The sequence below is a fragment of the Physcomitrium patens genome, chromosome 14 (assembly GCF_059467195.1).
Source record: "Physcomitrium patens ecotype Gransden chromosome 14, ASM5946719v1, whole genome shotgun sequence".
Lineage (NCBI taxonomy): Eukaryota > Viridiplantae > Streptophyta > Bryopsida > Funariales > Funariaceae > Physcomitrium > Physcomitrium patens.
In genome coordinates this window covers 8596921-8610037 of record NC_143423.1, presented here as the reverse complement: position 1 = coordinate 8610037, position 13117 = coordinate 8596921, and the positions used below count along the sequence as shown (strand labels likewise).

The following is a 13117-nucleotide window of genomic DNA, read 5'->3' as shown; positions in this document are numbered from 1 at the left end:
TACGAGAGAAGAGAGTATCTTGGCTGGCATTTCCAAGAGTTGCATCATGAATTCCTGCTTATCGTACAAAACTTGCAGAGTTATCTCTTCAAGTGGTAACCAACCTAATTTAGTCTACCATACACATACACCAAAAAGGAATCCGAAGAATAAACCACGGTTCAGCTTGAGCATCTACCAGTGCCAACCTGAAAGCCTATTGTAACTTTCTAACCTGATCTTCAATTTTGATCAGGAATTCTTCCTGATCGTCCACATTTACCTTCCTTCACTAAACCACACTATAGGGATTATTATTTTTCCCTTCTGTGCACAAATCGAGCATTGACAAAGAGGAAGCATGAGAAAGCCCTGGACCACGCGCGCTAGGTCTACATGAATCTGCCCTTACAGTACTATTGTGTCGACGCTTCTTATACGTTCTTGGGGCATCCCGACCAATACCAACCTGCGGATTGAGTACCCAAATATTCGTATATTAGTCACTTTACAATACATAACAGTTCATAAGTGTGCAAGCCAAAAATTCACACGATGACAGTTCTAAAAACCAATGCAAACCGTAATCTCCAAAGTAAGTAGTTAAGCCGTTAGTGTATTAGATGGCCAAACAACGATACAATTGACCTACAATTCTGAAGCTCTATCGTATTTGTACGTGACTTGTGATAAGACTAGGCACAAGGCTCACTAAGCAGCTAATGTAAGAAGCTGGAATTGATACCTGAAACTGCAGAGTTTGTGGCGGAAAGCTCATAGATTGGATCTCTTTCTGCTCCAAGCCTCGCAGCTCGCGCGACTGCTGGGCAATCTCTTGGATGAGCTTCATCTCTCCATTCTCTCTTCGCAAAGAGTCAATTGTCTGCTTCATCAGGTACCTGTCAGCCTCCAAAGTTTTAAGACGATGCGTCAACTGTTCAACCTCTTCTTCCACTAGACTTAGAATTTTCCTTACTGTGCAACGTGGAAATGGGTAAATCCTCATAATGTGTTCTATTCATATCTTTCCACTGCCTCTCTAAGTCAAAGTCTTCATCTGCTCGTGGATAGGCTGAGGAATTACTCAGAAAATGTGTCTCTCGTTCTTCATTGTCTCGTGTGTGATTTTCTTTGACATTAAAACTATCTGGCTTCCCTAAGCAGTCTGAAATAGGAGACTGCATCTCTAGACCAGACTTAGTGCCTGCGACCCATATGCCAAATCCTGATGGAGCTTCGTGAGGGTGATTTTGTACCTCATAAATATCATGCACGGATAGAGCTTCGTCGACACTCTCTTCTGACCTCCCAGCATTGACGTATATTTCCCCATCATCGTTACTGACTTGGGCATCACTTTCGGAGTTGAAGCTATACTGCTGCGCGTACTTCTTGTCTCTTCTCTCGTCTTGAAGAAAGGTCGTGTTATCAACAGAATCTTCGTCCATAATCAGTCGTTGAAATGAATTACCTCTTTCAAGACTGCCTGACATTACTGAAGAAGAACTGCTTTCAAGCTGACCGGGGCTCTTGAATTTAGTACCTTCTTCTCCTCCATTAATGCTTGTTGGCCTAGCGTGCTGCACAGTAGGTCTCCCTCCTTGCTGTTGAAGTTGTTCTTCCAAATTCCTCACATACTCTAACACTGACAACCTCTTCTCTTCCATACGCCTGTCTTCCTTAGCTTTCGCTAGACTCTCTGCTAGTGACACTTCTTGAGAACCGCGGGCGATCCATCTTCTCTTCAAACTCAGAAGACTCACAAATTCAGGCTTTCCAGGAGGTTTTTCACCATCCATCCCCAATGTCTTATCAGTCTGCTTCTTAATGGCAGCGAAGGAAGAAGCTGGCAGACCTCGTTCAGAGCTGGTAGAAACAGGTTCATCAGACACTTTCTTATCATCCTCTTCCAATACCACTTCGGTCTTCTCGACCACTGTGAAAGGCGAAGACGGAGGATCGATTTCACTACTGGCAGAAACAGGCGCATCAGCAGCTCTTTCACAATCCGTTGTCTTCGTCGGTGCTTGCTCAAGCTGACCCTTATGAACTGTAGGAGGGGGTATTGGTAGACTATTCTCACGACCTGCCTTGATCGCAATTAACCCTAATGGAGTTTTTTGACTATCGTGATCCAATACTGGAAGACTATCAGTTCTCGGCGAGACTTTCGCCATCGCTTTGTGGATCTCATTAGCGAAGCTCACTGATTCCATAATAGCGCTTGCAGGTTCAGATATTCCTTCCCGCAGCAGAGCAGTAAGAAGCTGACTCTTAGTTTTGTTCAGTCTGTCGAGGAATTCAGCTTCCTCCTCCTTCGCAAGTCTAGAATTGGGAGCAACTCTATCGGTAGTCGTAAGCTCTGCTCGTTCAGATTTCGGAGAGGTGATAGATTTTTCATCCACATAGGATTCTTCGAGATGGAGCATGGATGCGCAGTCTACTCCAGCTCTTTGAGCATAATCTCTCTCTTCCATCAACACAGCTTCTAATCTCTCCTTGTATAGATGCATCTCCTCCTCCAGTGCTAGCCGTTCTTCCTCACGTTTCGCAAGAATTTCTTTCAGAACTTCAATTGCCTCCTGGTCATACAAAGCTTTCTCCATTACCATCCGCTGAAACTGTCGAGACTCCATCTGAATAGCTGCTTTCTCTTCTTGTAGTCTGGAGATCATAGCTAGAGCTTCACTCGCAGCTGTAGCGGAAGAGTTCCGTTCTTCTTCTAACTCACTGTACAGAGCAGCCATAGCTTCGCGCTCCAACTGCAAAGCATGCAGCAGTTCCTGATCTTTCAAATATTGTTCCCGTCTCACATCCTCGGGACATCGGCCATTGGAGTCTTCGTTTATCTGTACTGATCGTACAACATTTGTCTCCACAGACCCAGCTTTTTCTCCTTCAGGAGAATCCTCCCGCAAGTGTTCGCGAGCCGTACTCTCTGATGAAGCACAGACTGCGATGAAATCTGAAGACTTCTTAAGATCGCCATCTCTCAAAGAGTCATCACTATTACCAACGTCTCTTGAACTCACTTCACTTTCAATGGGAACACTGATCGACTTTGGTTTTGGCAACACGAAATCCTTCTGTGGTACCGAGTCTACATTTTCCAATGACCCTTTCTGGAGATGCGTACAGCAAGAGCAAGGAACGTAGAGCCCAGAGACTCGAATAAAGGATGAAGTGAAGAAGTTCAGGACTGCGCATATGAAGACTATCAAGGCCAGTAATGCTTCTCCAGAGGCAAACAGCAGCGCAGTTGCACTCCAATGAAAAGCTGCGTCATTGTGTAGGCTTCCCCATGCCATTTCCACACCTCTACCACGCTCTTAGGATAGCATAAAACCTCCTTGGAACATTTCATGCGCGACGATTATGCACCCACCCCAATCCATTCGCACCGCAACACTTCAGCTTGCCATTGGCTCGTCTTGAAAGCAACACTCGCTACGCATCCAAAATACCCAACGCAGTCAAGTTAACGTAATCCTTACTAAACCCAAAATAACTGCGCAGTGTATACAATTAATGATCTGCGGTGGTGACACGATCTCCAAAATACCGAATCAAGAAGGAATACAAGCGAAGGCTCAGTGCGTTATAGTAACAGATACTCATCACTGTAAGCCCAGACCTCTTTAATGTTACAGCTTTCGCGCGCTCCCAAAGCCAAAGCATGTTATCTACAACCACCTTATGACCATTGTGATTGCATGCTCTCGCCCACCAAGATCCAATTCTCTAAACTTCACACCAACCCCCTAAACTCCCAAAACTTCCGCCGTCACTACAGAAGCAGACTCAATTCTGGTAAGGCCGCACTCAAAACAATCTCCAAAAATTCGTCTAAAGCCCCAATATGTTACAAATACCACACCAAATTGATGGTGCGGTATTAAGGATGAGAATAAAAACACAAATAATTTACCTCCAAAGCGACTTGAGGAAAGAGAAGGGTAAAAAAAAACAAAAAGTGGGAGGGGTTGTGTGTGTGTGTGGCAAAACCTTCTCGCAGAAAACCAGAAAATGGTTGTTCACGGCGCCACGATCACACCTTACCCATCTCTTCTAAACTCCCTCAGATTGAGATCAATAGCACCCATAGCCAAAGAACTAAACCGCAGGAAAGTGGGAGTCCGATATCCACTCACCCTACTGCAATCATCCCTCAAGCCCTCTTTCTCCCTCTCCTCGCCCAAACCATCAATCAATCTACAAGCTCTCCAATTCAGAGACCAAATCTACGCCACCATCGCCGCTCATATCTAGCCACTGCAAATGCCACAAGCACAGCAAACAAACACGCTGCGGGTGTGTACGTGCACGCGGCATTGCAAAGCAGGCCCACCTTGTCAACCAGATGCGCAGGCACCAGATGCCACAGGGTGAAGAAGGGAAGAGAAGCAGCAGACTGATTCAGTCGTTGTCTCCTCCTAACGACGATGACGATGAAATCACGTCTCAACGCACAGAGAACGAACGATCAACCGAAGCATGGAATGATGAAAATTGGCTACAAGCTGCCGAGGCTGGATTGGCAATAGACGTCTTGGTGCCAACTTGCGTGCAGGTCCTGGGGAATCCACGAGAAAGCCAGCCTCGCAATACCAGCCTCACATCATTTTACGTTTCTTTACCTGCCCCGCCCCCACCTGTTACGAAACTGACCTCGTCGCACACGGTCAATTGTCGACGGCGAGGACGACGACAACTACGACGACGTCCCACGCTTCCTCATCTGTTCGTTCACTCTTACTTCGCCCACCCACTTCGGCAACTTCTGCAATTGTCACACCGTTCCACCTCCCACGTTTACGCCTCCCGGTCACCTCAACTTTGAGTGAATCTTCTCCACGAAGCGAGATCACCGTTCACGTTACACGCATCGTTTCAGGATCAGCTTAGTCGACTTCCAAGAGATAAACCCCGTGCCCGAAACTCAGCCCAGTGGTGTGTACATCACCCAGGCCGGCCCTGCTGCTGCTGATGCTCTTTGCTTACATCAAAATCACCATTTACTTCGAGAAGCACAGCCTTGACGACGCAGACACTGGTCGACATTGGTCGCGAGTGCGGCTCCATAGACGCCGGATTTCCCGATGCGGCGAATCCACCGGGAGTGGGAGAATCCCCCAACTACCCAAAATGTTGTCAGGCGCATGTGTGCGCAGGCGAGTGTGGTCCCCTGGATATGTGCCTCCTCTTCAATTCCTTGCTTCCGCGAGACTTGCTATACTTGGAGCAATCCTGCCTCCGCTCAGTTTCTTGCTTCCGGCGCCGATCTTCGCGTCGGCCCCTTCCCATGATCTCCACGTTCCCTTCTCGTTCCCGTCGCGTGCACGTTGCTTGTTTGCCGTCTCTCTCTCCAGCGCTCGCTGCCGCTGAAGGCGGGATTTGTATTTTCCATCATGGATGATGGTGCCCCTGCTGCGCGTCTTGGCTCCGCCTCACCCTGGGTTAGGTCCCGACCCCCCCCCCTGTAATCTATTTTGTATTTCCACTGATAATTTACCAGGAAGTTGGACTGTGGGAGTGACTGACTGACTGACTAGTTGGGGGGTGTCAGTATTCCTCGCCTTCTTTCTCCCTTTGCAGCCAGCATTCAAGGATCAGCTCATTCAGCCTCTCACTTTTTTGTCCCTTTGTTTTTTCATTCCCGGGCAGCTTTAATTTCGTGTCTGCCCTTGAGCTGGTTTTCACAGTGTGCCTAGTTTTAGAGCCCCCACCACATCATAATACTCCCTCCCTAATCACAACATGTGCTTCCCAAGGTGTCAACCCAAAGCTTCCCTCAAGCTTCCTCCTACATTCTAGAGCATCAAGGAGAGGGTTTGATTTTCTAGGGTTAGGTTTTGGGGGAAACAAGTATGTGCCAACTGAGTGTGTGTTGTGTTGGGGCTTTGTGGGTGATATTGGGTTTTGGGACACATGAGTTTTGTGCAGGGCATCCTTGTAAAGGATGTGCATAACAAGATCCTTGAATGTTTTTTTATTGGAGTTTATCTCACATCAAGTAACATAATTTGGCTAGTTTTGGCAGACGTGCAGCAATGGTGCAACTTTTGAGAATGCCAGAGGATGTTTTTGAAACCCAATGTCAAGCTCACTGCACCACCCAAGAGAAAAATATCTACAGAAATGCTTTTGTTGACATTAGTTTGCGATATTGATTCCAATTAAAATGTCACATGCTAAATTATGATGATATGTGACATGAATCATTATCATATCCATTCCACTTGTTTCTTCTCTTGTACTTGTTTTAAAATTTTGAAAGTCAGTACAACTGTGTTAATTTGTTGTTTAAATAGCCTCAAAATTAGAAATTGCAACCCGAGCAAGTTGCATAGAAATCACTTTTTTTTTTTTTTTTTTTCTCTCTTTTGTAATCCACTTGTGCAGGTAAATCTCTGTTTGAAATAAAATCAAATACTGGAAGCAGATACATAGATATATACATCAATAAACTTCTTAGCAAGATTGGTAGCTAAATTCAGCATGATTTAAAATTTATTTGCAATTTAGGTCACATATGCTCCAACTTGACAATTCAAATTTAAATGCATCATTTTCTCAAATAAAATCAATACCATTTAGAATATAAACTAATTTTTTTGTGTATATAAATACATATATATATATATATATATATATATACACACACTTCAATCAGTATAAAAATGAACACAATTTGTTTTTAGGGTAGTTAAACAATCTGCAAGAAAATAATTTTGTTATTAAATCTTCTTATATCTAGTAAAGGAGCTGTTATAAATTAAATACTACTTAGGTGCAACATTTAAACTATTCAAAGACATGAATATATATATATATATATATATATATAGGTGAAAGACTTCATACAAAACTTTATAAAACGAGTTTTTTTAAATAGATTTGGTTTTCTGTTTCTTTTTATAAATAAATAATTAAATATATAAATAAAAGTTTTAAATGGATCTAAATATATGTTAAAAGTTAAAATACAATTCAAATTTTTATAATTGTAGCATCAGACCAGAAAATGAATAAATAAATAAATAAATAGATAAGCATAGGTGTTAATTTTTTTATTTTATTTCAATGAGCTACTTAAGAAACGTGCACATAAAAATAAACCAATAATATTTATGCAGAAATTGTTGAAGAGATTTTAGTTGCAAGTTTTAAAATATATTTTTTGAGATGAAAAAAATCTGAAAGACAATGCACCAAATAGTTAACACTCCTTTTGTAAAATGGTTTTTGAAGAGAGCAATCTGAATAATAACTTTGTAATTTGCACAGAATGAAGCCAAAGTTATAATAAAAGTGGTAATGTATATCTTTTTACAGTAAATAAATACTTGATTGAATATTATTTTTTAAAATTATACATATATTTTCTTGAAGAAATTGAAAAATATTTTCCATATTGATGTCTCAAAGAGTTAATTAACATCCTATTACTTTAAATTGCGTATAATATATTAGAAATACACTGGGTTTTAATGGTTTTTTTAGATAAGTATTTTCAAGTTTTTTGAAAACAATTTTTTAAAAATTAAATTTCAATGTATACATATATATATATATATATATATATATATATCCATAGCTCCTTGCTCTTAATTATATATATATATATATATATATATATATATAACATAGTTATAAATTTGTTTTCAAACAAGCCCAACAGCCAAATGTGTCAACCAAGTGTTTGTTAGGGTAGTTTTAGGGTTTTGATCAGAATACATATTTGGTTGGAAAATACATAGTGTTATGAATCCCCTCATTGCTTTTCCCTTTTCAACATTAAAAACGTTTAGATCACTTTGTAAAATGCATGTGGGGCTTTTGAGAAGATGCTTGATTGCCATGCCACAACTTTTATGAGATTTTGTGGGATTCCCTTTTGGGATAAGACTTCTACATGTCACACCCAAACTTGTGGGGCCTTTTACAACATGAAAGGATTTGGTGTATGACCTAGTCCTTCCAAAAGTCACATTCATTTGGTTAATTTGCGTTCCTTTTATTAAAATTTGTTCATGGCATGCAAAATGTGATCACATATCATGGAATTTCAACTGCAAAGTTTTTCCATGTGTGTCATGTTTTAAAATTTCAGATTAAATTATGTTTTAAACATAGATACATACATGTTATACCAATGTGTAATTATGAGATAAATCATTTTCGTCCCATCATGTCACAAACTGTTTTTGAAAAAAGAACAATCAACTATTTTTATGGTATGGAACTTATCAAACATACACATGCAGTATAGTGTATCTTATTATAATATTGTCATGCACACTGAAGAGTACTATATATATCCTCCAATTTATAAAATTTTGACCAAAAATAAATCATGTGTATGCCTACTTGTTGAAACACACTTTAGTTGTTAAAGAAACCTAATTTTGATGTTTAATTAGTCATCTATGTTTTGAATACATTAGAAGTAAAACTAATGAGCAACTGAATTGTTCCTTGTGTTGAATGTAATGTCATTAATGATGAAGGTAAGGTGATGAATTTATGCATCATAATTTTGAACCTATCTTGGTATAGTAATTCCACATATGATCTCTTTTTTATTAAGAAGGAAACAAGAAAAAAAAGAAAAAAAAGAAAACATATAAATATACACATACATATATATGTGGAGAGAGAGAAATGGACCGAATGACGTGGAGGGCCGAGCCATTTATGATCCCAAACCCGCTCAATCCCATGTGGCAGGGGTCCATTATGAGGCGTGGGAATGTTGGCGTCACGGGGCCATTACGCCATGAGTCTCGTGGAGATGGGGTCATTACGAGCGCATGCCCCAGGCACGGACATGGCCTTTATGGCCATTAACTCACACTAACTCATAGCAATATGAAAATTAGTGTGTTTATCTGGTATTCTTGAATAGGGTTTGTGAGAACGAGGATGAAACATCCATCCACCTCAAACACTGTTCACGTAACCTAATTCATCTTTTCTGGCGAATCTAGTGCATTCCAACAGAAGACAAAGGTTTTCGGAATCTACCAGTTGAAGAGAGTGTACACCGACAGCGGAGCCATTCGGAGTCAGTCGCACCGCCGACACAATTCAGTCTCCGCGCATCATCGCCGACACGTCTGAATCCCACTGCCACCATTGCGGATTTTCTATGGAGAGGGTCTCGTTTCGGTTGGTAGAACCCGCTCAGCGCCAGGCTCGGCTGTGCTTTGATCAGCGTCTGTTATTCGGGAAGGAGGAAAAGCATCTGTAACTGCAACCGCCGCCGCCGTTACTGGTGGTCGATGCACATCAATGCCGTCTCCGGAAGACGTCGACATCCTTGGCGTGAGCTGCACCTACTCGCTCATCGCGCCGATTCTGTTATTGTGCGCGATGGTAGAAGCACAACTTCCGAGTTTTGAGTTGTCTATTTCGCCATTAGACGTAGCGATTGAGCACGAGAACTTCCTCCCTGGCATTGATACATTGGTTGGGATTTCTGGACGTGATCAGGGTTTGTTAGCGCTCTCAGCCGAATCTGCGACGTTCAACAAAAAAGTTTGTGCTACCACCATCATTATCGAAACTTTTTTGTTGATCGTTTCTAGCAACAGGTAATGCAGGAGATGTCTGCTTCGGAGAGGAGCGCCTGATAGATTCCGGAATGGTGTGCGGCGTTGTCTACACGAAGGCACGAATCGGAAGTGCACGTTGAAAGGAAATCCGCACAGTTAGTCGGTTTCCAGGTGTGCAGGATCTACTCTTTGATCAATTTACATCCAATTCCATGCCTCCGCCGAAATTTCACCTGATAAGATAACTCAAGCCATGTACTCCTCACGCTGGACCTGGACTACTTTCCACGTGACTGCAATCTCCGATAGCTTCCGTAAATCATGAAAAACCTGCACGGAATCGAGAAACCAAAACGATGGAGCATCCATTTCAAGTCTGCTTTTTTTCCCAAACTTGGTTGACATTGAGAAAGTGCTGTACCCAAACCGTGAGAGCCATGTTCAGGAAGCTTGGAGATGGAGTGTGCAAAAGAGCACAGAATATGCGGGTCCACGACAGAATGCACAAACATCGGAGCGTGGTCTGTCACAGTTTGTGGAGTGCTGGAGTATGTTCCCGGGATTCAATGACTTTGCCTCCGTTGCAGCGTCGCCGAAGCAGCGGCTGTCGAGTTCGGAACCATAGATCCTTCGAAGCAAACGCCACCGCATGATGGAAAGTCTTGCCATGTGTTCTATCAATCCCGATGCCCTGAATTTGTGTTCAAAATTGTGAAAATTTCAATAACGAATCCACATGCAAAGAGGTCTAAAGTGAGTTCAGTTACAAATCGATAAACATGAAAAATAAAAGTAAGTTTCATTTGTTTACCAAATTGAGAATGTTATTCTCCTGCATAGAAATTAATTATTTCATATTTATTAATTAAATCTTATTATCTCAAGTGTCTGTCCCCTCAAATCTTGAACCATGAAAGCATTTGATGGTGATTTTTTAGAGTGACTTTTGTTCATATATGTCCAATATAATTTTAAAATGACAAGAAATTGTTATAAAAGTTTAAGAGTATGTAGGGCTTGTGGGATGTATTACATGTGTAATGAAATGGTAAGGCACAATTTTCATTTATTTTTAGATTTGAGGCCAACAAAAATCTTTAAAAAGTTTTTTTTTCAAATTTTATTAAGTTCAAAATATTTACTCACAAAATAGTTGTGGCATGATTTAAATGCAAAATTTGTGTTTATTTTTTACACCAACAAATGCTTTTTACTTTCAAATAATAAAGATTTTCAAACAAAATAGAAGGCTTAATATCAAATGAATTACATAATAAAGCTTCCATCACCTTTATGCAAACTTAGTAAAAATATTTTCCAAATATATTGATATGAACACTATTATTGTATAAAACCACAATTATTCATGTTTCAAGGTAATTGATTGTCTTTTAGTTATAAATTATTTTTTTATTCTTTTTGTAACAAATATAAATTTTAAAAATAATTATTTGATAACCTTCTTAATAATTTTTAAAATTCATATATAATAAAAATAGCAAATATATATATAAAATTATATTATTTGATTATTTAAAAATAATTTGTATATCATAAAATGTACAACACTTTTAAGAAGATAATATTATTATAAATGGAAGTTAACAATAGTTTTTTTTATTATAATGATTATAGATCTTATATTTTTACAGTAACAAAAATATTAGAAAATCGTATCTTATTTTAACAACAAGATTGATCAATTTTATTTGTAATTTGTTATAAGCAGTGTATTTTTTAAACATCTTTTGTAAACAATTTGATATTTTAAAGTTAAGACCTAATTTTCAGTTGGACATTTAAAAGACTAATATACATGCATGATGTTATTTTCTCTTCAAACACACAACTTAATTGTTTTACAAGTTACTTCTAAAATATTTTTTTCAAAAAATATTATTCAACTTTTAATAGTTATATTTTTTCAATTTCATTAAAAATAATCTATTACTTTTATGCACAATTAAAGAATATAACTTTAATTTTGTTATTGTTATTGCTTAACAAAATCATTTACATAAACTACCAAAAATATTATTATTGCTACAATTACTAACTCTACAAATAATAGCATATTATGGTATTTAGTCTTTGTAAAATTTAGTAGTCTAAAGATTATACGTGTTCTAGTCCAAAATTTCTAAATTAAAAAAAACCAATAAATATATATTTTTTGAGCCGTATTGTATAAATTTGTATTTTTTAAATTATTTTATTTATTTTTTGCATGAACAAAGTCAATGTCTTTAGAGTTCTCTTTACTTTTGTTATTCCGATTTACTTCTATTATCTATTATTTCTTTCTAACTTTCTTTGTTTTATTACTTCTTTTCTACCTCTCATTGTAATTTATTATAAAAGGAAGTGTATGCATTTTAAAATGGCTAGAAAAAAACTAGTACTTCATTAATCTTTATTTCAATTCAGCACAATGATACAACTTCTTTCTATAGGCATTATAAAAAAAATCAATAAGACATGCATTGTCTAATTTGTTTGTGTCACAATATTTTTTAAAGAGATGATTTTTTTAAATATATAAGTTTGTCAAATTTATTTTACTTAAACTTGTCTCACCACTCTTTCATTATAAGTTTTCATATGTCAACATATAACTTAATTAATAATTATGAAATAAATAAATAAAATATTTTTTAATTTTAAGGTTATTTTAAGGTTATTTTAAGTATTTTAAAATGAGATTTATCAATTCATTTCTAAAAACTATTTCTTTCTATGGCCTTTGGTTGTATCTTTCTAATTTGAAAGCTAATTTTAAGAAGCTTTTTAATTTCAATAATCACATTATTTAAAATTAAAGATCTCACACCTCATTTTTTTTAAAGTATAAAGTGCCTCTTGGAGCATTATAAGAAGATAATTACATTACATTAGTTCTTTGAATATTAAATTCTATCATTTATTATATTTTTTATAATAAGTATAAGATAAGAAGAAACTCTTAAGTTATTATTTAATAAAAACCAGAGATTGAAATTAGAATATTTTTCTAAAAGAATTATTTCAATTCTTAAAGTTTTTAAATGAATTATTTTTATGTATCAATATTAGTTAATTTATATTTTTAGTATCTTTTATACATTTGTATGCATCAATGATTTTTTTAAAGATTGTTATATACTTTTTTTTGCAACTCTTTAAAAAGATTATTAATATTAATGACAATAAAAAAAATCTTCATATTTAAATAGAAAAAACTTATTTAATAATAGAAGCACTGACATTATAAATTTATTTCTTGACATCACTCATAGATTTAATTTGTAGACTATTGGTTGTACATGTAAATAATCAAAATACTTTAACAAGAATATTCTACATTTGTATTATTTTTGATTGAAGTATGTGTGTATATATATATATATATATATATATTCTAAAGAAGTTGTATTATATAATACTAGTTTCAATCCTATGATATGATTTTGTAAATATTTAATTTATAAATGGAACAAAAATATCTTGTATAGTTACAAATTTATTCACCTAAGTTTAATAAAAATTACATCTATTGAAAACTAAAAACTATTAAAAATCTTCCAAAAGAGTAGTTATCTTGG

General features: G+C 37.4%; 2 protein-coding genes across 7 annotated transcripts; one reads left to right on the top strand and one right to left on the bottom strand.

Annotated features, from left to right (window-relative positions):
• Positions 1-4529, bottom strand: LOC112291512 (uncharacterized). Of its 4 annotated transcripts, none has more exons than XR_016506323.1 (4): positions 4328-4529; positions 1236-3426; positions 725-878; positions 1-448 (listed from the first exon to the last, which is right to left on the bottom strand). XR_016506323.1 is itself a non-coding variant. In XM_090255800.1 (4 exons), the coding sequence occupies exons 2-4, from the start codon at positions 3285-3287 to the stop codon at positions 272-274; spliced, it is 2367 nt and encodes a 788-aa protein (XP_090111926.1). In that variant the 5' UTR covers positions 3288-3426; positions 4131-4371; the 3' UTR covers positions 1-271. The 4 variants fall into 4 exon arrangements, 2 of the variants coding, with proteins under 2 accessions (XP_090111926.1, XP_073394929.1); XR_016506322.1 differs by lacking the exon at positions 4328-4529 and adding an exon at positions 3985-4293; XM_090255800.1 differs by having other exon boundaries at positions 725-862; positions 4131-4371.
• Positions 4530-8985: 4456 nt separating this feature from the next.
• On the top strand, positions 8986-10931 carry LOC149987838 (uncharacterized). 3 transcript variants are annotated; one of them, XM_090255799.1, is made up of 3 exons: positions 8986-9357; positions 9576-9707; positions 9982-10931. In XM_090255799.1, the coding sequence occupies exons 1-2, from the start codon at positions 9264-9266 to the stop codon at positions 9674-9676; spliced, it is 195 nt and encodes a 64-aa protein (XP_090111925.1). In that variant the 5' UTR covers positions 8986-9263; the 3' UTR covers positions 9677-9707; positions 9982-10931. The 3 variants fall into 3 exon arrangements, 2 of the variants coding, with proteins under 2 accessions (XP_090111925.1, XP_090111924.1); XR_016506321.1 differs by having other exon boundaries at positions 8986-9707; XM_090255798.1 differs by having other exon boundaries at positions 9576-10931.
• Positions 10932-13117: the final 2186 nt, after the last annotated feature.

Excerpts from the sequence above, each read along its gene's own strand:
- LOC112291512 (XM_090255800.1), bottom strand. The coding sequence starts at position 3,287 with ATGGCATGGGGAAGCCTACACAATGACGCAGCTTTTCATTGGAGTGCA. Across the intron at positions 863-1,235 it reads CCGTGCATGATATTTATGAG|ACAATTGACTCTTTGCGAAG; the intron begins GTACAAAATCAC and ends CTGATGAAGCAG. Across the intron at positions 449-724 it reads CACAAACTCTGCAGTTTCAG|GTTGGTATTGGTCGGGATGC; the intron begins GTATCAATTCCA and ends CTCAATCCGCAG.
- LOC149987838 (XM_090255799.1), top strand. The coding sequence starts at position 9,264 with ATGCACATCAATGCCGTCTCCGGAAGACGTCGACATCCTTGGCGTGAG. Across the intron at positions 9,358-9,575 it reads TTCTGTTATTGTGCGCGATG|GTAATGCAGGAGATGTCTGC; the intron begins GTAGAAGCACAA and ends TTCTAGCAACAG.